General features: G+C 42.9%; 1 protein-coding gene across 2 annotated transcripts in view; it reads right to left on the bottom strand.

The window, feature by feature from the left end:
- Positions 1–24,883, bottom strand: part of FIG4 (FIG4 phosphoinositide 5-phosphatase) — a 420,643-nt gene that overhangs the window by 94,693 nt on the left and 301,067 nt on the right. The window contains exon 21 of one of the 2 annotated variants that reach the window (XM_088460480.1): positions 10,927–11,119. In XM_088460480.1, coding sequence (XP_088316606.1) covers positions 10,927–11,119 — 193 coding nt within the window. Of the gene's footprint in view, positions 1–10,926; positions 11,123–24,883 lie in introns of both variants that reach the window. The other variant, XM_088460479.1, reaches the window with a different exon arrangement.

The following is a 24,883-nucleotide window of genomic DNA, read 5'->3' as shown; positions in this document are numbered from 1 at the left end:
GACTTGGTTCAGAACCACTGGGACACCCTCCTGAATGACAAATTAGGCAAAACAATGTTTTAATTAGCTTAATTTACCCAATAATGACATGTCACTTTTGGGGTGATAAAGTGCAGGAAAAGTTAATTGATGTGGGACAGGTATATGGGGGTGCTGTATGAATGGGACAGGTGGTTTTAAGATTGCAGGTGGGTGTTAGAGGTGTATTTTGAAGGTTTTTTTAAAAGTGTATTTAAAAGTCACAAATATATACTTATAGGCAATTTTATGCACCCCCAATTTAAGTACAACATTTATTTTGCCAAAAACACTTGCTTTCTATAATTATTTGACTGTTCTAGAAAATTGCTTATAACAGCCTTTTGACACAATTTAAGAACCCCGTAAACTTTTATTAGTGCCACAAATACACTTTTATACTATATATATTTACCTTTTTTTTGGGTTCAGGCAGATTTCCCCACTTTCACCTACAGTACCCTTATCGAATGACAAGCTATCGCTTTATCACGGCTAATTGAATTCCCCCCCTAAGCAGTCTTGGTGTGGCTTCAGAAAGTGCCTGGAAGAACGGGAAAGATATCTGAGGCACTCACTGATGGGGAATGGACATATATATTAGGACATAGGGGGAGATTTATCAAATCTTGAAGAGAGATAGTGGAGAGAGATAAAATAACAGCCAATCAGCTACTGCCATTTCTGTAGCACGGCCTGTACAATAACAGAAGCTGATTGGTTGGTACTTTATCTCTCACCACTTCATCTCTCTCCAAGATTTAATAAATCTGCCCCTATACAGTATATAGAGAGGAAATAAAAAAAAAAATCTAAAAGTGATATGAATTCTCAGTCTCTCACTGGAGGAAACAGGCTCTGTCGTGGACCAGCGGTGTGTGGCAACTGGAATAACAGGAGTTATTAACTGGAATAACAGGAGGTACGCACAGTTACATTGTGGCTGATCACGTCACAAACGTGCGCACGCATCGCGCTATGCAATTTCCTGTGCCTGCATACGCTACGGTACACTATAGCATGCACCGCGATCTCATCATGCATTCCTATGGAGGCGAGGACGCAGTGCTCTTATCCGCTCATGGGCGCGCATCACGCACTATGCATGGCACGATTTGCTGCACCAATGACAAGTATGTAGCTGGGCATATCTGTACATAGAGCAGTGGTTCCAAAAACTGTGTGCCATGGCACCCTGGGGTGCCTCTGGACACTTGCAGGGGTGCCTCAGGTTGGTGGTCCAGCACCAAATCAAATTATTTATGGTCAATGTAATGTAAATATGTAGACAAAAATGAAGCTCAAACCTGTCCAACACTAAATGAACCTAAGGATGACAGGCAGAGCCGGATTTAGACCTCATGGGGCCCTAGGCAAGATACCGGTTTTGGGGCCCCCCTCCCCCAAGCAATCCATAGCACTATACTTTCATTCCTAATTCATGCTGCTGTACAGCACCCTGATACGCCACAGCCTTGAAACGTCGGCTATGTATGTATAAATACACTTGATTTTTGCTAAGCTTTTCAGAGTTTGGCCCCACTGATTGCCCCCTCTATAGCTCTCACTGCCAGTCCATATTACACTGACTCACTGCCCTCTCTCAGCAATCACTCATTCAGCACACTGAACTTCATCCCAACTCACTTGTTTCCCGCCCATAGCACATCAACCCCCAATGCACACACTGACCCAGTTACTGCCCACTTCACAGCACCACATACTACCCCCTTCACTGCCCCCTCACAGAACCACGTATTGCCCCCTCACAGAACTACATACTACCCCATTCACTTCCTGTCTCACAGCACAAAACCCCTCTCCCCTCACAGCACAAAAGCCCTGTCACCTCAGAGCACAGAACCCACTCAGCACAGACCCTCTCCCCTCACGCACAAACCCCTCTCAGCACCCCTCTCCCTTCACAGGACACCTCTCTACTTGACTACGTCTTGACAAAGACATACATATATATATATATATATATATATATATACACATATGTATATATACATATGTATATATACATACACATATATATATATATATATATATATATACATACATACATATATACATACATACATACATATACTTATATATACACAAATACAATGCTATAGGACCCAGTGCCTTCAATTATAGTAATTACATTTTATTTGGTGACAAAATGAAGAAAAAAAAAAAAAAGCTCTTCAATACTGTCTGTCTTACTTTTATGATGATGTTGACAGACTGGCTCAGTCACAGCCGCCCTGAGCTGCATTGCGGCATGTTGCAGCTTCCACCTTCTCTTCTGTGGCTGTGTGCCCAGCGCCCGCCCCTCCTTTCCACGTCGCACCCTCTCTTCCCTGCAGCCTGCGCGCCAACCAGTCACTGGGAGCCGCAGGCTGCTACTCGGCATCTGATTGGTCCACCGCCGGCCGGCAATTTAGCACTGCTCTGTGGCGCCGGCGGGGACTCTGTGAATGCTACTTCACTGGCTGCGGATCGTGGGATCGGATCCGATCTGCGGCGGGGGGGCCCGGGAGGAATTGCCTCCAATGACCACCCCCCACCCTTTAATCTGCGATTCATTAGACTGCTTCCTCCCCGGGCCCCGGCTGGTGCGCTCAAAGCTCAGAGCAGCACTGCAGGTTCTCTCCAGGGCCGGATTACCGGGGGGACCCGCAGGGCCCTAGGCGGCCGCCTAGGTTGCATAGCGGTAAATCCGGCCCTGATGACAGGTATGCACTATATACTTCACTTTATTAGTTTACTAAATTTTTTTCTGAATTTCTCAATAAAAAACCTTTGGCTTAAGGGTGCCGTGAAAACACTGCTGATACTCTAGGGTGCCGTGATTCAAAAAAGTTTGGGAACCTCTGACATAGAGAGTATTTTAAACAACAGGGAAATACTCATTATTGGTGTATTCTACAGTACATACACAGCAGTTAAATTAGCTGCTTCAGTGTTGTCAGTGGTGAGTATCTCCCGAATGTCAGGTGTTCCCATCTGTTCTACAGGTTTTTGAAGAATAGATTGGCATCTAGCTTTTTAAGAACTTCAGACTGATAACTGATCAGACTGAAAGTAGTACAGATGTGTCCACATACATGTAGCCTCCTTGCATGTTAAACAGCTATTCTAGTCATGCCATGTCGTGACTCGGTAGCACAGAGCGTCTTTTCAAGCAACTCTTTACCTTCAGATGAGTCTTATTCGCACAGAGGTGCGAATACAACACACAAGCAGTTAATCTGCTGATTAAAATGATATGCAGCAGGTCTATATTCTGTGTGCATCTACGGGTGTATCTGCATGTGAAATGCTACATTACAGTGTCACAGCCACTGACATTGTAACATAGGATTTTGCATGCAGATACACCCACAGTCGCACACAGAACATAGGCATGCTGCATAGCAGAAGTTGCTTTTGCGCACTACGCTATCGAGTCACGGCACTCCCGTGTAACGCGACTTGTAGCGCACGTAGGATAGATTTATGTGGACACATTTTCCTCCAGCTGTAAAAACTGGCTATCCCACAAGACCGTAAGAGGGGTATTCAATATGGGAGCGAAAAGTTCGTGCTGGACTTTTCGCTCCACATCGGAGATTTTCCTGGGATAAAGTATCGGGCGTGCGCCCACTTTATCCCCGTATTCAATATGAAACCTACGAAAACGAAGAGGTGCGAAGTGGGATCTGCGTAAAAAAAAAAAATTTTCCTTGAATAAATTGTATGACCCCCCTAAAGTTGTAAAAACATGGGGGATCACTATGGGTACCCCTGTTTTAGCCTGCAAATGAAAGTCAGGGAATTAAATAGCCGCAGCAGGTGTTTTTTCCCGACATTGAAGAAGTGTTGCAGAAGAGCACTTAGGTTATTTTTTTAGTTTTTTTAAGTGGTCCCATCAAATTTGGGGTACATGAAAATTGGTACTAGCATATTTTTATGTCCCTAAAGTAAGTTTTAAAAAATTCTGCAACTATGCTCCTGCCGCTAATAGCCTATTCTAAAATGCACCTGCCGCTAATAGCCTATTCTAAAATGCATCTGCCGCATACTTGCAGAATAGCCCTAAACCTATTTCCCTATTTTTAAGCAATTTTTTTTTTCACCCCAATATTTAAATACATTTTTTGGGGTGTCCCTATTTTTTTTTTAAAAAAAAAAACTTTTTTTGACACAGTTCTTTTTAAAATGTCATTCCCAGGGGTGCAGGCTATTTTTTTTAAGCCTGCACCCCTAAACCCCAATTGTGCACTTTTTTTCGCCACCTATTCAGTGGTGAAAAGTTATCCCTGTTTTTTTTCAAAGACTTTTCGAACCTGCGAAAAGTCTTTGAAATTGAATACGGTGTAAAACCAAAACCTCCGAAAATGATGTCATTGGTGCGAAAACATCACAAAAACGAAGTTTTCGTTCCATATTGAATACCCCTAATAGTCTGCTTCCAGTGTGGTACATGCATTATTAGAAATATAGAAGTATTGATTTCCATTCCTCTTCATTAGGTAATACACTAAGGGCCTGATTGAGCAAGGATTGCTATTGTGATTGCAGCATCGTAATCGCACGGAGATCTGCTGCGAAAATATGCACGCATATAGCACACCAAAGTGTGTGCTATATAATATAAACGCTATATATATATATATATATATATATATATACACACACACAGACATGGCAGGGTCACACATACATACAGGAAGGGTCACACAATCATCATACATACATACAGGCAGGATCATGCATACATACATATAGACAGGGTCACACAATCATACATACATTCGTACATACAGGCAGGATCATGCATACATACATATAGGCAGGGTCACACATACATATATACATACACACAGGCAGGGTCACATACATACATACAGGCATGACGGGTTACACATACAGGCAGGATCACACATACATGCATACACATACAGGCAGAATCACACATTCATACATACGTACTGTACACGCACACATACACACAGGGTCACATACATACATATAGACATGAAGGGTCACATATCCAGGCAAGGAGGGTGATAGACATAACTGGGGTACCTCTCTCACATTAATGTGGACCCGGCAGCTTCTTCCTCGTCGACACACTGCTATAGACCCGCCCTCTGTTGGGGTCAGATGAACATGTGCTGAACTCCACCAATCAGGGCTCAGCACTAACTCCTCTGACCACGTAGTCTCTCACTAGAGCAGCAGGAAGGCAGACAAGACAGGACGCTGTTGCTCTGTATCACAGCACTTGGCAGGCAGGACATGAACTCGGCAAGCTGACAGCTATTTCACAGCTGCTTCTGGAGTCAGACTTCGGGGCGCCCTCTGGCAACTAAGGCGCCTGGAGCTCGCGTTCCGGTGGAACCGCCCTCCCTACGCCCCTGAGTACACCCTCCATACTCACCAGACCTAGCACAGTGTGACTTATTTATTTTTCGTAAAGTCAAATCTGTACTCAAGGGAACCCGTTTTGCATCAGTTACATAGGTAAAGAAGAAAACGATGGAGCTATTGACACAGCTGACAGATAATGAGCCATTTGCCTACCTTTTGCTTGTCCTACCTGGGAGAAGCCTGGAAAGGACAAGCAGATGGGCTGTGATGGGGGCGGGGCCTGACGGGCCACATAATTAAGCCTCGCCCCCTTTGCGATCATTCGGTATTCAGCCTTCTCGGCAGCCCTATGATGTGCAGAATGGCTTCAGAATGTTTTCTGTATACGGGATGCACATCGTATACCATTATGGATTTGTTTTGTTTGTTGTGTACACTGGGACTGATTCAGACCCGCTCGTGAGCACTTAGCGCTCGCAAGCGGGTCGACGGCCGGGCACTCGCTCTGGCGCTCGCATCCAAACTGGGCGGCAGCCGATGTTGATCAACAGCTCGCCCCGTTTGGTGGGGGGGGGTGGCTGGCCAAACGGAGGCGTTTGGGGGCGGCCCTACTGACATCACCAGTCAATAGTGAGCTTCCTGCTCTATTAGAGCAGGAAGCTCACTGGGGCTTGCGGAAGATGAGATCCTACCACAAGGGTCTTGTCGCAAGCCCGATGGTTGCGACCATCACCTGGCCGGTCGCAAAAGCTGTGGGTGGTCACCCACAGCTTAGCGAGCGGCCAGGAAGCCGGCTCCAAAAAAAAAAAAGCCACCCTGATTCAGAGCGAGCGCCACTGTTCGATAAGTAGGTGTTGCAAGCTGGCAAAAATGTTTTTACAAAACAGACTTTACTGCGCTTACTGGGAATCATTACCACAATTATTATGTGACCTAGAATCACTTGACATAACATTCTAACTACTGTAGCTGCTGAATTGCAGAGATTAAACCCCAGCTGAGTCCACCCACTGTACATGACGTTTGTGGACATGGGTAAACAGTTACGTTGTATTGTGTTTCCTTTCAAGGAATGTCAGAATAGCCCAGGTTACTCAGAAAATGAATCAGAAGTTTTCCACCGAATGCTGCAAATTGCATACACATTTAGTCTGTCTGACATTACTCAGCAACTTTAATCAATAACAATTTCTGTTAGCAACAGTGTATTTTGCACAGAAATGTAAAAGTATATTACTAAAGAACATGTATTGTAAAGCTTACTGCCTTGTACCATTAAAATGTCAGAGCTAAACATAGTTGCCTGGTTTGTAGTATCATAGGGAGACCACACACATGAGGTCCCCAGATTGTAATGGACATGAGACTCAGGCAGGTCAGCTTAGAGCTGGTGCCTTTAGCCACTTATCTGGTATGGTCACATGGGATGTGACTGCAATCAGATGAGCTTTCTTTGACACAGCAGCCGTGCCACCATTCTCTGTCGCTGGCACAGGTTCAACATATATCCCTCCTCCTTTAGCCCACCAGTAGTGTTGTCTCTGACCACCAACATCACTGGCAATTTTATGCCCCAGAATGCCATCCGAAGGACATTATAATAAAATATAAGTGCAAAGAATTCCCCTCTGGGAACAATTCACTGATCTGTCTATGCACTCAGTTGCGCTCTGCATGAGATAGGGTCGGGAGAGGAGAATTTACCCAACTGGGGCAATCTACGCACACTGTAGGGTGGGGTGGGAGAGGTGGGGCAAAATAGTTAATACGATTGAGACCCCAGGAATGCCACCATTGCCATCACAGAAATCCTAGTATAATGGATTAGCCGGTACCTATATACGCCCATTATTGTGAAATAAAAATACATGTAACTAAAACGCTACCAAAGACAACTCATTTGTGTGGACCCCTACCAAAAAAATGACATTATGCTACAGAGTGCCGCTCAAATGCCACGGTGTTCCTCCAATATGCCCCACAGTGGAATCCTATTATGCCTAACAATGTCCACCTATTATGCCGCACAGTGCTCCCCAATTATTCCACACAGTGCTCCAATATTATGCCACTCACTGTCACTCATATGCCACAATGTCCCAATTATGCCACATGGTGTCCCCCTGTTATGGCACAGTGTCTCCCATCTTCCACACAGTGCCCCAATATTATGTCACACAGTGTCCAACTATAAAACCACACAATATCTCCCATATGCCACACAGTGCACCCACTACTGCTACTCACCTATGAGTCCTGATGGGCTCCTGATGACATTGTAGAGGTGGCCCTGCATTCCACTGAGGTCCTGACAAGGCTGCTACTGCAGTAAACAGAGAGCAGACAGAGCAGCTCTCAATTCCTTTAAGCGTTGCGTACGCAACGTAATGCTTAAGGGACTCAAGAGCCACTCAAGTAAGCTACATCTGGAAACAGGTGCCGCTGGTCATCTGTTCTCATGTTCAATTTGACCCTGTGTGAGGCCCCTAGGTGGGCCCCCTGGCTACCCTCCCCTATTTAAATTAGCTAGATTTGGAATGGTGGTGCACTGAAGCTTTTTTTTCTATAATAACAAATAGTCTGGTGTGCACACATACCTGCCTTTGTTAAGCTATGCCAGACTAAGATGGGAATTCAATTAGAGGTGATACGCCTCTTTCATGTGAAAAGTTTTCACTTTTTGTGAAAAGTGGTTATCGCCCATTTCAACTGCAGGTGAAGTTAACACCTGAAAATTCTCGATAGGATTTAACAACATTTATTTTTTCACCACATTCTAAGCAGGTGAAAAGTTGGGGAAATTCCTTATTTTAAAGGTAAAAATTTCAGGACTTGTGGCCTGATTCAGACCCGGTCGCAAGCACTGAGCATTCGCAACGGGGTCGATGGTGGCCCAAAGCACATTCGCACGACGAAGCCGGCTCCGTCATGCGCATGCGCGAGACCCGGATAGCGACGGGCAATCCGTCGCTTCGGGTCTCGCACCAAAAGGGGCGTGCTGTCGATGTTGAGTGACAGCACGCCCCCTTTGGTTGGCGGGCCGGAGGGGTGGCTGCCCAGACAGAGGCGTTCCCATGAGAATGCCTACCATTTGGGTGCGGCCCCACTGACATCACAAGTGATGTCAGTGGGAGAGCTTTCGGCTCTGATTGAGCCGAAAGCTCTCTGGGGCTTGCAGCCACGAGACCCTACCACAAGGGTCTCGTCACAAGCCCGATGGTCGCGATGGTCTTGACTCCATGAAAAAAAAAAAAAAAAAAGACACCCTGATTCAGAGCGAGCGCTCTGTCAGAGCGTCCGGCTCTGAATCAGGGCCATGGTTCAGAACCACTGGGACACCTTTCTTAATGACTAATTAGGCAAAATTTATTTTTTAATTAGCTTAATTTGGCCAATAATGCCATGGCATAGGTTAATTGATATGGGACAGGAATATTGGGGTGCTATATGAATGGGACAGGTGATTTTAAGATTGCAGGAGGGTGTTAGAGGCGGCTTTTGAAGGTTTTTTTTAAAAGTGGCTTAAGATGACACAAATATATACTTACAGGTATTTTTATGCATCCCTAATTTAAGTAGAGCCTTATTAGACAGAAAAACACTTGCTTTCTATCATTTTTTCACTGTTTAAGAACACATTTTCTAACAGCCATTTGACACAATTTAAGAACCCCAAATACTTTTAATATGGCCACTAATAGACTACTATACTGTTTGTTATCCAATATTTGTTTATCTTTTTTGGGGGTACAGAAAGAATTCCCCATTTTCACCTATACCTAACACGTGTAAAACCAGCAAGAATTATTAGGTGAAACATTTATCACCCATTTTGTAATTGGATTGCACAATAAGTTAACACCCGTATACAGGTGATATGCCTGAATAGTTAATACCCGTGAAAACGTACTACTTTCATCTCTAATTGAATTCCCACCTAAAGCCAATAGCTATGAACATATTTACAGTATATCTGTTATTTGTATTGAGCACTAGGGATGTTTCACTATACAGTCTGACCATAATTAAACTGCCCTTTTACATATTCTCCCTATCGGTGACTTTTTTTACAAAACATGATTTCCGTGGAATCCATGTATTATTCTTCCTACCAAATTTGGTAACATTCTGGTTGTTAGATAGCGCTACAGATGACTCTGAATATGGTAAGTTAATTATGGCCACATTGTATATTACTTGATGTAACTAGATGCTTTAATTATTTGCTTACGCTGGGTGTTGCGACCGATGTATCGTGGGTAAGTTTTGCTATGAAAAAAAAAAAAGTCTGCATGCAGCACTTTTACTTTGCGTTTCCTTAATAGAAAGTGTATTTTAGGGACTAAACTATGTTGGATTAAATGGGGTGCAGTCAGGGAGACTTAGGTTTAGGCTGCGGGCATGGGGGGCTAGGTTTAGGCACTTGGGGGGGGTGTTTAGGCACTAGTGGGGGGATAGGCACTATGGGGGGAGTGTAGGGTTAGGCACCCCTAAATGAGGGTTAGGGTTAGAGGGGGAGGGTTAGTAAATACTTACCTTTTTAGCTGTCGGGGTCTTCACTGCTGCCGGTCTTCCGGCGTCGGGATTCGAACCGGTGGTATTTCATACCGATGCCATAGCATACTGCAGCAGTGCATACCACTGCCCTAAACTAGTGTTTCTCATTATTTTGGGTCACACTAGTATGCTATGGCAATGGCAGGTGCAGGGGAGTCAGCTCAGGCCTGTACCTACTGACAGTATTTTTCCCTGGTGCAAACAAGCAGGCAGCTTGACCAGCTTTCACTTTGCGGGGCACAATCTTACCTGTCCAGTTGTCACAGAGCGCACCATGGTATGTAGGGAAACGCTGTGGCTGAATCCTGACTACGACTGTGGAGGGGCCCTTGGGGAAGGAGGTAGCACTGCAGCGATAGGCTGCACATTCTCTACAAGAGGACAAGGTACTTCAATTCTGTAGCTGTGGATTGCTCACTTACCATTACCACTCCCTATACTGTTTTTACTGCAAGCGACTGACTTTTACCTCTGCTTAATGAATCAGCAGCACTACAGATAAATCTGATTCATTCGTTTAAATGTGTTTTCCACTATTACTTATCAGCAGCATCTGTCATTTAGTGTAAACTGCTGTTCTTAAAGGCAGCCATATATTTACAAGGATTCAAAAGTAAACAACGTGGTCAACCATCATATTGGCATTAAAAGTCATCAATGGTTTGCTGTTTAACGGCAACATTATGAGTGGATAAATCATACTGCATGGGCTAAGCGACAGCAGTAGATCCGCCAAGCATGACATTACAATTAATATATTGTATATTTGTAATGAACACTGAAGTGATGACATCAACATTCACAAATAATAAACAATGATTTCTGAATTATATAGTAAATTTTACAGGTGTTTACAAATATTTTAACATTGCTTGTTTATTTTAACATTATTTTTACAGAAATACTGTATATAGATACATGTCAATAATGGTAAAGCTTACCACCTTGTATAAAAGGTTGGTGTTATAATATACAGGATCTCAAATATTTAAAATACCTGCTCACCTCTGCTGTCTTGGGATTGTCACCCACATCTGTAATTTTGACAGGTGTAGAGCGCTGGGACACAGCTCCTTCCTCCTCTTTATCCGTCCCAGAGTCATCATCAGAACTGCTAGACACAGCTTCCTCACTTGGGGGAGGAGGAGCACTTGCAGCAGTTTTTCGTTGCAATACAGTCTCTTCTCGATTTGCCTTACTGCTGCACAAAAATAACAAAAACATGTAAGTTGCAAATGCAATACACAGCATCCAAAACAAACTACTGATAACCAGCCAGAAATATATAAGCATAGTAATTGCCATGACAACGGTGGCAGATATAAAGATGGATAGATAGATAGCAGTAGAGGCGGCACTCAGCGTACTTTCATAACTGAAATAATGACACCACAGGCACGGCCAGAGTCTAATGTTTCAGATATATTTGCCTTTCCTCAGAGACTCTGAGGAAAGATAATTATATCTGAATTGTCAGACTGTAACCGTGCCTGCGATGTCATTATTTCAGTTATGAATGTACGTTGAGTGCCGCCTCTACTGCTACCTATGTATTTACCATTATCCTGGAGGGTACCACCTGATTGACTGGGATAGATATATATATATATATATATACACACACACACTGTATACACAGTATATGTGTATATATTTTTATATAAGCGTGCATATATTTTTATATGTGCTTATATGTATAGACGAATTATTTTATTAATGAACTCAATGTAATGAGATAATGCTGTGCTGCATATTTTTTTATTGGTTCATGAGTCCTATTTAACTGCCCTCAACAGATCAGCAGTCAGCCTCCTGATGAAGTCCTAGTGTTGAAATATATAAGGGCGTGGTCTGGTGATCTGTCTTTCTGTGGTTAGTGCTCTGGTGAAGAGGTCCTGGAGACGTTCAGAACAACAGCCAGGAGCATCATTCCATTACTCTGCTGTCAAACTCCGTGGTGGTTATTCGCTTGTTGTGGTACGCACGATCTGCTTGCTTTTATTTGCCAATAAATTTTATCTTGTTTATGCACGATGTGGCGCCCCCGCATACTTCTGTTTTGTTTATATATATATATAATATATATATATATGTATATATATATGTATATATATATATATATGCACACACATACATACATATGCACATATATACTGTGTATATATATATATATATATATATATATACACACACACACACACAGTTTTACTTGTGTCATCATTAGGCACTCAATCATGAAAAGCACAAAACATGTGAACCATTACACACGTGTATATGAAATTTTTCCTTCTCAAAAATAACCATATTCAAAATAATTAAATTACAGACTATCTAGAACTATACAAGTGGAAAATAGCAATTGACTCCTTGCAATAAGAGGCTTAAAGTGTATTCACAGGTCCGTCGACCTTCACCAGTATTGCCTATAAATGTCATAATACCTCCAAGTAAAAACGGCATATTCCATTACAAATGCAATTATTACAGGATTTTCATCGCCTCTCACTTCCTACACAGAAATCATTTGAACTGCTTATATTATTTATATGCTATGGACTGGTGATGAAAAATGTGGCAAATGAAATGCAACATAATTAAGGTTTTAAACAGACTGCACATGATCAATACAAAATATGAATTGGAACCAAGTGCAACTTAATTAACACAAAGCTAAGGCTGAAATAACTGGTTTCAAGAAATGTTGTGGAGATGATCACCTAAATAAGGTATGATGGTTATTTAAAAAAAAAAAAAAAGGCATCTGTGTTGTCTTATTAAGTATTTGAGAACTGTGAGGAAAAGCCTGACCAAAACAAATAACTGAAAATCCAAACATTAATGGGGAAAAGAGGGGGAAACAGCAACTGAGCCAAGGAAGAGCTGCAGGGCACATACTGCGCAGCATACCCTTTGGGTAATTAGTGCATTATAAATTGAGTGATAGAGTTAAGGAACAAACTCGAAGAAGCAAAGAAAATGAGAAATAGATAAAGGACATGGAACATGTTACAAAGTCATGGTGAAAACAAAAGCTGATGACAACAGTAAAATTTAATTTGCACGGAAATAAATTGCAGATACTGTACAAATGGAATGTATAAACTTATCTGTGTGTGTGTGATTATATATGATGAACTTCCGGTACGGCGCAATGCTCTGTTCTGTGTGTGCCGGTGAGGAATTGGGAGCATCGTGGTGACCGGCGGTGATGGCTTGCAGGTGCTCACACAGGTGAGGTCAGTATTGCTCATTAAGGGGGTATTTCAGTCGGGTTTTTGCCATGGTATGTGTGACAGTCTCTTGACAAAGGTGCTGACGCACCGAAATAGCTGTTGAGACCTGGATTATGTCTGTTATATGGCTCTCTCCGCAACCAGCAGACTGCTGATAAGTATAGCTTTGCTACATATGTATTGTTTTGCAAGCTCATGACTGCTTACTTGATGAAACAGTAAAAGTGACCTTTATTGGATTTCTAATGGAGTGACGATTTCTTTACGTTTGGGGCAACCTGGTCGCAGGTTTGCTCTAAGTGGATTGTTGATATATATATATATATATATATATATATATGTCAGTCAGTGGCTTAAGTTCATCCCAAACGCTTGGAGGCAAGTTATAATTTGGTGCCCCCCCCCATCACAACCGCTGACACTGTAATGTAGCATTTTGTATGCAGATACACCTGCAGTCGCACACAGAATATAGGCATGCCGCATATCATTTTAATCATCAGAAGCTGCTTGTGTGTCCTATTCGCATTTTGTGCAAATAAGATGCATTCGAAGGGAAATATTTTAACAAAAAGATGTTCGCCGCTACTGAGTCACATTGATATCACACGTTATGTGTAACGCGAATTGTAGCACACAGAGGATAGATGTATGGAGTGGGAAGTGTAGTTGTGGGTGAGGGGGTGCGCAGGGACTGCTGCACGGGTCTGAGGCTAGGGCTGCCGCCAGGGAGGCATGCGACGGGTAGTTGTGGGTGAGGGCTGGTCATGTCACACTCACATAAGAATCTGCTGAGGAGCAGCGACACCAATGAGTAGGGACAGGCTATAGATAGACGAAGGCAGCAGCTGATGGTCTGACACTGAGCTCTACACTAGTGTATGGTGGCTTCTCAGGTGCTGGGAAAAGGTGCAAAGTATTGGGTGGCCATGACGGTACACTCTGGGTACACAGATACAGCCCTAAGTGGGGTGAATATATTGTGGGCAGTGGAGGAGGTGCCCCTTCAGTGCTGGCACCTGGCGGCAGGGGCCTCCATTGCCTCCCATAGTTCTGCTCCTGTAGTCAGTCCAAGCTCACTGCTTATATTCAATACGGAAATGGGGGGTGCTCCATTAAAGACACAAAGGTCCCAAATATAACTCCAAAAGGATGGGCACTCACCATAATGAAGTAAAAAAGACACCATTTATTTAACTCATGACTATCAATACAGCAGGTCAGTCGACATTTCGGTCAAAACAGACCTTTTTCAAGACAGCAAAGTCACTAAATAAACCCACATCCCGCACTCACCCTGAGCTGACCTAAATAGCACCAACCATTAGCCTGTGGCTCCTCCCCCCAAAAGTACCAGGCTAAACAACAAGGAACTCTAACCAGTCAAAAGCGCTATGGAGTGAGCCTAACATTCACCACAGGCAGACACAACACTGCGCTTGACAAATGGACAAAAGATGGAAGACTAACCTGTCTCTTCAAGGCCATACAGTAGCACAACATTCCCTCGCCAGTGCAAATCGGAAGCGGCATGCGTTCCAGCAGGTGGAACGCACCACGACCGGAAGTGACATAGTAACAACAGTGACTAATGGACCCAGGCTGCGTGAGCGTTGCCTAGCAACTGTCATTAATGTAAAAACATTGCATTGCGAATAGTCACTATCTTATCTAAGTATTGTACTGCTACGAATAGGTACTAAATAAGTTGGCTCCTAGGTGATAATATACACCAACCATTAATATATCTTGAATGTAACTGTCACAAGCCACCACACTGTGAATGCAGGGCAAGACAAACATCGATGTGAATTTGCTGAAACTCCTCCTTTCTCCTGTCCATCATTCCGGGAGTGATCTGGATTAGCTCTTGCATCTATTTCCTCCTGGTGCGAAAGCTGCTCCGATGCCGGTGATAGAGTTTTCGTGTTTCCGGTTCTAGCATTGTCTCCTGTTATCCAGTCGAGCTCCAGTTCTCCTGTCTATATTGTTATTGTGCCGTTTGTGTCATCCAGGCGGCACACTTCACATAACATCTACCTGCCGTTTGTGTCATCTCGGCGGCACGGTCCGCATACCTGTCCTCTGCCGTTCTTGTCATCCAGGCAGCACGGACAGCACTCTGTGTCCAAGAGTGCGCAGTCCTGCATACGCTGCTTGTGTCAACCCGGTGGCACAGGCCGCACTCCGGCGTCAGCTGCTTCTATCAACCCGGCGGCTTAGGCCGCAGTCCAACATCAGCTGCTTGTGTCAACCCAGCGGCACAGGCTGCACTACAGTGTTCAAAGTATGCAATCCTCTGTGCCAACGCCTGTGTCTCTCCTGTGGCACTAGTCCTTCATCTGCCGCATTTAGCCAAGTCATACCAGCCCTCAAGGCTGCTGCACGGCCCAAAGGCTGCATGTTGTTCTACGGCCCAGCAAGCCAAGGCATACCAGGCGGAAAAGGACATGTAGCCCAGCTTTGTCCTGTAAAGTTGGGAATAGGCAAGGTCTAGTTGAGCAAGGGGAGGTACATCTAGGCCTGGCATCCATCTCCCCGGAAAATTCTGTCCTAATTACCACAGTGATTAAATTACCCAATGCTCAAATCTCCGTTCCTGCATTTGTCGATAGTGGAGCTGCGGATAATTTTATGGACATGTCCTTTTTCAAGACCTTGTGTTTGCATCCCGTGCCTTTATCCACTCCTGTGTTGGTTATCAGTCTGGACAGGACAAATCTTTCCAAACTCTCAGTTGTCTTCCGTACTCCTCCTCTGCAATTGTCCATTGGTGCTCTGCATCTGGAAGAATTATTGTTCCTCCTTCTTCAGTGACCGCTGGCTAAAGTCGCAAACCAGTGAGGTTCTAGAGTGGAGGTCTACCTGCTTCTCCCAGTGTCTGTCCCGACCTGTTCTTCTTGCTGCTGCCGTCTCATCCAAGTCTTCGTCAATTCCTGCTCCTTATCGTGACCTAGTCAACGTTTTCTCCAAGAAAAGGGCGGATATTCTGCCGCCTCAGTGCTTTCAACTGAGCCATCGATTTGTTACCATGTGCCAGGCTCCCTAAGGGCACATCATATGCATTATCCATTCCGGAGGATATAGCTATGCAGGAATATATTCAAGAGGCTCTGGATAAGGAATTCATTCGTCTTTCTAAATCCCCAGTAGGAGCAGGGTTTTTCTTTGTCCAGAAGAAGGATGAATCCCTTTGACCATGCACTGTGTAAGATCACAGTCAAGGATGCGTATCCCTTGCCACTCATCTCCGATCTCTTTGACCAACTGCGTGAGGCTTCCATCTTTTCGAAAATTGATCTCAAAGGCTCATATAACCTCATTTGCATCAGAGAGGGGCATTTAACACCCATTCAGGACATTTTTAAAATCTTGTTATGTCATTTGGCCTCTCCAATGCCCCAGTCATTTTTCAAGATTTCATTAATAAGGTTTTAAGGGATTTCTTGGGAGTCTTTTCAGTGGTCTATTTAGATGACATCCTCATCTATTCTAAGTTCATGGAGGAACATCGTAGACATGTGAGGCAGATCTTGCTGGATCAATGGAAAGATTACTGGATAACAATTTATATGCCAAACTGGAGAAATGTGATTTTGACGTGAAGGAGGTCTCATTCTTGGGCTATATTATTTCTTTGCAAGGTTTCTCTATGGATCCTGGCAAGGTAAAGGCCATCTTGGACTGGGAACAACCCACCACGCTGAAGGTCATCCAGTGATTTTGGGGTTTTTGCGAATTATTACTTCAGGTTCGTTAAGTCTTTCTCCTCCATAGTCTCACCCATCGCTGAGTTAACAAAAAAGGGAGCCAAGGTCGCTAATTGGTCGTCTGGGGCCATTCAAGCCTTTAACACTCTGAAGGCGGCTTTTGTGTTTGCTCCTGTCCTCCGGCATCCCTATCCAGAGTTTCCATCCGTTGAGGTTTACGTGTTTGAAATTTGAGTGGGCGCTATCCTTTTGCAGAAGGACGTCAAAGTTGGCAAGCTTCATCCGTGTGCTTTCTTTTCACTGAAATTCGATTCGGTGGAGAAGAACTATGATGTTGGCAACCAGGAGCTTTTGGCTATTAAATGGGATTTTGAGGACTGGAGGCATTGGTTAGAGGGGGCTAACCGTATAGTGACGGTTCTCACGGATCACAAAAATCTGGCCTAAATTGAAACAGCCGAGGTAGGCTCGCTGGGCCCTATTCTTCACCAGGTTAAATTATGTGATTTTGTTCCGACCTGGGTCTAAAAATATAGAAGTGGATGCCCTGTCTCGAAGCTCCTCCATCAGTCATCCTCCAAGGACCTCAGAAGAGACCATCATTCCGGCTACCAGAATCCATTCTGCTGTGACCAGGACCCTGGCAGATTCTCTCAGGGCTTGTCAGACTGAAGCCCCTCTTGAAAAACCGTCTGGTGTGCACTTTGTCCATGAGAGACTTCGCAAAGCTGTGTTGAAGGATTTTCACTCTTCTAAGGTGGTGGGTCATCCAGGCATTTCTAGAACTTTGGAACTTCTGTCCCGTTCTATTTGGTGGTAGTGCATGTCTCGTGACACTCGTGAGTTTGTTTTGGTGTGTGATGTCTGTTCTAGAAATAAGACTCTCCGGACTACTCCTTCAGGTCTGCTGTGTCCACAGCCTATGCCCTCTAAGCCGTGGACCCATATTGCGATGGACTTTGCTGTTGATCTCCCTATGTCTTCCCGTTCTGTCATCTGGACCATCGAGGACCGGTTCTCCAATATTGTGGCAATATATGTAATATTCTTTATGTACTTGATCATTTTTAAAATGCTCTATTAGCAAAATTTTAACTTCAGTTTTAAGAATATCAACTTTAAATTTGCCTATTTTATGCCAATGAGCAAAAATTATACTTTTCAAAATAATAAAATTTTGAGGTCTGTGAAATTCTTTAAAGCAAAAACACATAAGAAATAAACTGACCACTGAAAGAAATGCATTTAAATCTCTATTGTGTAATTCTTCCATCGCTATTCAGTGGTAGATTAATAGCAATATAAACACAAGTGATAATTGCATTATTGAAAGCTGAATAAGAGGTTTATTTATGAAGCGGAGAAAAGCACTTCACCCAGCGTTTTCACCGGAGAAAGGGTTTTTCTCAGCTTCTCTAAGCAGTGGCGTCCCTCCTTGAGGTGACACCCGGTGCAGGTAGGGGCGGGGATGGTGGTTCTGCATGGCACCATCAAAAGGGGGAGTGGCCTTGTGGGACAGGGGTCGTGGCTTCCCAGGTAGGGGGTGTGGCCTCACGGCCCAAACTCCTGTTTTAGTTACTCCAGGGGTCTGGGAGATGCGGGCTGCCCCCGGGGACAAGTCTGTTTGAAAGTGTCGGCTCCCTCACTGTGTCAGGAGCAGAGTGCTGCACATAATGCTACAGTGCAGTACCCGGCTCCTGTCACTGAGGAGTCGGCACTTTGGTGTCACCCCTCAGCCGTTGACACCCGGGTGCGGCCCACAGTACTCTTGTGACGCCACTGTCTCTTAGTTATCAAAAGGTTAGTACCTATTTACTAAGTCTAAGTTTATTATAGATATTAGATTTTAGAGCGCAACGGAATATGCTGGTGCTATATTAGTAGCTATTAATAATACTAATACTCTTTCCATGTAAGGGGAGACAGAGAAACTTAAAAGTCGGTCCCCCAACCTTTTTCATTCTTTTTTTTCTTTTATTTGCTAATGACAACATGGACTAAATAAATTTGTGAATATACTAGCTGATGTACCCGGTTTCATCCAGGTAAATCTTAGATATTTCATTTCCTTTAAACCATCTTAACTGCAATGCTTAGTTTATTTTATGCCCCTAGTGTAAAGGAGCCTGCTAGTAGAATTAATCTGCACATATTTCCTTGTCACATCCTTCAGTTAGCATGGGTGTATCTGGCACGACTTTTGGCAGAAGCCTTCTTGGTGGACAGGAAGAGGTGAGTGTCATACATGAAATAGGGGAGGGCTCGGAACAGACAGGCTCTGTCTCCTGTGATGGGAACAATGACGTGAGGCTAAATCTCCCCTTAACATGCAAATACTCAATTGCCATGTTTGAGAAGATTAAAAATCTAAATACAAAGCAAGTGAAGTATCTAAATGGAAAAAACCTAATCAAAGTGTTAAGTCCTTAGTGGCGACTCCAGAGGTGGGTCTGCAGCACAGTCCAATATTCAAATAAGTGAGCCACTGAAGCCGCCACTCGACCCAGACAATGAGCTTAGAAAGTGCTTACAGCACTTGAAACCTTTTGTTTTGTCACCCAATCACCTCGGTCAAGAGGAAATGTTTTACTACTTTTCATCCCTTAAGGGGTTGAAAATCAAAAAAGGGTTTGGGCAGGGCGTTGATGAGTCAGTCAGGTCATTCCACAGGGGACATTTTAGTCTTTTTCATCCCCTTAGCAGTTGAATCTCGAAAAATCCCTGCTTAGTGGGTGTCTTCGTCATGGAAGGCATTTACTCCTCCCGAATTACATGTTTCTAGGTCCAGGGGTTTGGGCTGAGCATTGACGAGTCAGTGGGTCAGGACATTTGTGTGTATGTATGTATATATATATATATATATATATATATATATACACACTGTAGATGTGGAAGAAAGAATCCACTTTAACATTTAATCAGATTTATAAAGACATTAAACTATATAAATAGTAAACCATTAAAACTATCTATTTATTGTAGTAGTTGTAGTAGTAAACATTCAACATCTTTTTTAATACAAGACCAGCTCCATTCACATAACTGGGTGCCCACAGGCTTTTATGGGTTATAAAAAAAAAAAAAAAAAAAAGGCAAATGTCCTCATTTCCCCTCTAGATTGACCAACTCTTTACTTCATAAAACCATGTAAGAATGGGCTTTATTGCTGGCATAAATATATATTTGCTCTGCTCTGCTAATGTTTCTAATGATTTCAAATGTCTCAGCAAACCATTTTATTTAGCCACAGGCAAAACATGTCCTGAATTGCTAAACTTTCTGCAAATTTCCTCTATTAACTAATTTCTCAAATTAATAGTATCATGTGGCCTTTATTTCTTTTATATTATTTGACTCATATTAGCCAGCATTATTGTAATATGCTACCCAAGGTCAAGTACTCATCTAAAAGACTATTTCCAAATAACTGGATCTTTTGTAGGTTATTCAAAAAGAAATAAATGTAAAAATGTCTGGAAAAACTGAAACAACTGCACAGTACATGTGAAAATGTAATACAATTATGAGGCTTAAACTCCAACAAGTTGTAATGTAATGCTAATTTGTATGGATTGCACGGAATGATTATAGCTACAGACCAGTATGCAGTCTAGGTAAACTACTTGAAAAGAAATTTGTTGATAATTAAAATCTGAATTTGTATTATGTGGCTACATGCCACAGACCAATGTAAATATTCATTGTTCTGACATTACACTGATCGTTTTGGGGAAGTAACCTGATCATAAATGATTTGCAGTGTTATTAAAAAAAAACAAAAAAACATTATCCTGAACATTTGCACACATGCTTAGCAATAATTATATGAATAAATAAATAAAAGCTGTGAATTGTGCGATCCACCATCATTATATTTATACTACGGCTCAAAATTTATATAATGAGATGTGAAGGCTAAAGGTGCCTATCCACTAGACGATTAAAATGAGCGATTGGGGGTACGTGAACAGTATTGTGGGTGCGAGGTCTGCACGGGGTGTGCCGAATGCAGCATGGCATCCTACATTGCGCCGTCGCCCCCTGCGTATGCACTTGCCAGTGCAGAGTCCCGTCGCCCATCTAATCGGCCAACTACACATTGTTCTGATGTGTAACCGGCCTTAAAGAGGAAGAAAAGATGTCCTTGGAAGGAGAACTTTTAAGGTATTTATTAAAATGGCAACAAATGTGAAATATTGTGAGAATAACACATTTAGTAGTGAATGATGTGCACAATAAAGAAAATTGTGAAGAATAGAATTTGGCTATGTCGCTTTGTTGTTTGTCTTTCCGTCCTGAATACCCTTTGCCAAGTGCCTGCGTGCACTTATGAGGACAGGTAGCAGAGGAACTTCCAAATGCGAAAGTTATTCTGTCATTAGGAAACAATGCTGTTTTCTCAGTAACAGGATTAAGTATTTTGTGCTATCCATACTCATGGACTTGCTCTATTGTATTTTGTTAAGCAGCCATATTGTTCCTACAGAGTTAGTGGATACCATCTTTATTGTTCAAATGCCCCTGAAAAAATGACACCGAAAAAGTGTAAATACTTAAATAAACCTGAGAGTTGTAGATCCAAAAGTACAGAAGCTGACACATACTTGGCGACTTTGCTGCTCCTTCCTCTGAGGCTCTGAATCTGTGTAAGAAGAAGTGCTACAATGTAGTGGCCATAGCTTTTTTTGTTCCAAATTCCGTTGTGGTTCATACAGTATACACACTCAGGTGCACAGATATACAAGTGTTGCATAGCAAATTACAGTAATCAGCACAGTCTGCTTGTGCATCCTAGCCGCATAGCATTGTGACAGACGCTTAGCATTGTGACAGACGCATAGCATTGTGACAGACGCATAGCATTGTGACAGACGCATAGCATTGTGACAGACGCATAGCATTGTGACAGACGCATTTTTGGCAAAAAAATATGCCAGACGCTAGCAGATTAGCACAGAAACTGCGTGGCGTATTGAGGCTAGATGTATGAGGAAACATCTGTAGGCCTAGCGTAATACCAAGTAAAAGAGAAAATAAATAATATGTGGGCACACCACCAAATGCTGCAGAGATGATCAAACACATCCTACTATGTAAGTAGGATTCCGCACACATTACAAAATGCATTAGTTGTGTCAGTGAAAAATATTGCAAATTGCTCTTTTAAATGTTTATATGAATCTTGCTACTACTTCAGTTGATTGTTCTATAACTTCACCATCACAAAGACGTAATACCTTCCAACATAGATGGCTACATCCACAGTCTACATTTTTTGCAACTCCCCCCACCATTTTATTGCCACAGTTTCAGGGGAATACATCCCAAAACACCAGTATATTTAGGCATTAGTAGTGCATGCCCTCAGGGACGGTCACCAAGCCATTGAAGTTGGGGGTGGGTTACGGGCCTCCTGAGGTCAGAGGAAGTACAGGTGGCAACCAGCTATCAATGCTGTACATTGGAGGCTGAGGACCAATAGCAGATGCATGGCCACAAACCATCAATAGCTTCCCGATGATTATCAGAAACCACTGATCACTGATGGCAAAACCGTCCATGGTGGCTGGTCAGTGAAAAGCAAAAGCACCTAATGCAACCACTTGGCTGCACACATGGGTAGCAGAGTCTATCTGGGTTATAGACAGGGTGACTGTCATAGCTGGATACCTGGGATGGAGGGGAGTAGATCTCCCACTGTTCCAGGGAGAAGTAGTGTAAAAGTAGTGGTCATAACCCAAGTGAGGCTGAGAGTAAATGGAGAGAAAGGGTCAGAGTCCAAGTGCAAACATCACCTCATAGAGCAGGGGTGAGCTGCAGTGGAGCATTCTGGAGTGAGAATGTAATTGAAGAGATACTGGACAGATAATAGAAATATTATATTGTTCAACATCCATGTAAGTGCCCTAAGGAATGAAAGGGTAATACCCAGCTAAGTTTTGGAAGTGCCTGCTGCAAGGGAGCAGTGAAAGGCTTATATGTACATGAATGTGGAACTACTGTGCCCAGGAGAACCCTATATGTCACATGACAAGAATATACATTTAACCATGTTGTTTACTGAAGTAACTGAAGATCTGTGTTGCAGAAGTTCGGGGTTTGTGGACTGTGATATACTGCAACCATATTTGTGTTAACTGTGTAAAGATGAGATGTATACACTGTAAGCAGATTAGCAATGACCACCTAAGAGTTGTGCTGGTTGATGCAAATTTTGAGTATATTTAATTCATTTATTTGTAACTCCAGTAATGTGCTACAGTTAAGAAGACAGGTAAATAAAGAGTTATGTTCTGTAATATAGACATGGTCGGGCACACACCTTATTGTGATATCTAATGCACTGAAATGCTACAATACCTGGGTCCACATTTACAAGAGATATGCAGTTATGAGACCGGTGGACGCATGGCCGCCGGTCTCAATACCGACACTGCTGTAAAAATTACATGAGTCCTCTGGTCACTTATGTCCACACCCAAGAGATAAACAGGGCATAATCCAGGTGAGAAGAAAACACAAATAGGGGCGCTCCAGAAATAATGGGTGTTGTCAAAGGCAGCTCACCTAGAAGGATAGGCCAATCCTAAATATGGAATACAAGGACAGATAACCAAGGAGCGCTGATGAAAAACACTGATATGACTGATGGAAAATAAATTTGATTCAATCAGATTAAAATATATAAAATTTAATGAAAAAGAATGAATGAAATGAATGAATAATAATAAACCTTAGTAGTCCTGATGGTTGGAGTATACATTCAATTGAAACAAGTTATCACACATGTGACACATATATCATATGAAACAAGCAATATTCTAGGTATAAGGAAGACAGTAAAAAAAGATGTGCATGAAAAAATAGTCCCTGATTCAGAGCCGCTCGTAAGCGGCCACTCGTTCGTTCTGACCGATGTTCGCACATCTGCGCATGCGTACGGTTTTTAATACGCATGCGCGAACCAGTCAGTGCGGCCGAAAATCGTTTGTTCGCTATATAGCGAATGCCTGCTATTTTGAGTGACAGAAGGAGGCGTATGTGGGTGGTAACAGGGGAAGGTGCTTGAAAACAGGAGTGTGGAATAAGATCGCAGGCGTGCTTAAAGGTCAAAACGGGCGTTTTAAGGGAGTGCATACTTAATACAGCAGCGTCATTGACCACGTCACTTGGTTTTTTTTTACTCAGAACTGCTCGCAAAATAGCGGTTGAAAAAACCAGCCACAGGAATAGCGAGCAGTTCATACGCTGTTCGATGTACTCGATTAATCTAATAAATAGCGGACATGACGTATGGTGCGAGCGGCAAGGGGGCGTATTTTTCAAAATTACAACCGCAAGTTTTGCTCGCTCGTTCAGACTTAGAGGCGTGAACAGACCGCAATTAGCGAACAGTTCATTTGAATAGCCACCCCTTGTTTTAGAACGAACGACCGCAAATAGCGAGCGGCTCTGAATGAGGGCCATAGTCCTTTAGGAAAACATGTAATCCCAATGAAGAAAAAACAAAAAGTAAAAAATATTAAATAAAATTGCTGTCGATATAAGCTGGAATGCAGTATATTGTGATGAGTAGAGCTTTGTGATTAAAAACTCTGGTTTATTTGTTGAAACCAGTGAATGGGGATTCTTACCCGATAATAGAAGGATGATCAGGTATCACCATAATGTCCACTAGCTGCTTAACAGTCCGTCCCGGACCTCTGACCAGGTTAAGGAAAACATTATTGGTTTTTAAAATTCCTAGGGGTCGTAAACTGCCGTCCTGTCTACCACTGTAATGCCACTCTGTGCCATGTTGGAAGCTGAACTGTCACATGTTAGTGCCACCCACTGCTGTCGTTTAGCTTAGTCAGTCAGCTAGCTGCTGGATGCAAACTTTTGGCCCTAAACTAGATGAAAAAAACCAATATTGTGAGCTGTGAGGTGGTCAAAATTGACTGGAAATAAATGTTATTGATGTTAATACTGTAGCAACAAAAACAGGCCTAAAGTATGTGATTTTAGCTGTTTTTATGA

This window comes from Taudactylus pleione, unplaced genomic scaffold (assembly GCF_031769625.1).
Source record: "Taudactylus pleione unplaced genomic scaffold, aTauple2 ptg000046l, whole genome shotgun sequence".
NCBI classification, from domain to species: Eukaryota; Metazoa; Chordata; class Amphibia; order Anura; family Myobatrachidae; genus Taudactylus; species Taudactylus pleione.
Note: the sequence above shows the minus strand (reverse complement) of the source record. Positions and strands in the feature narration are given on the sequence as shown.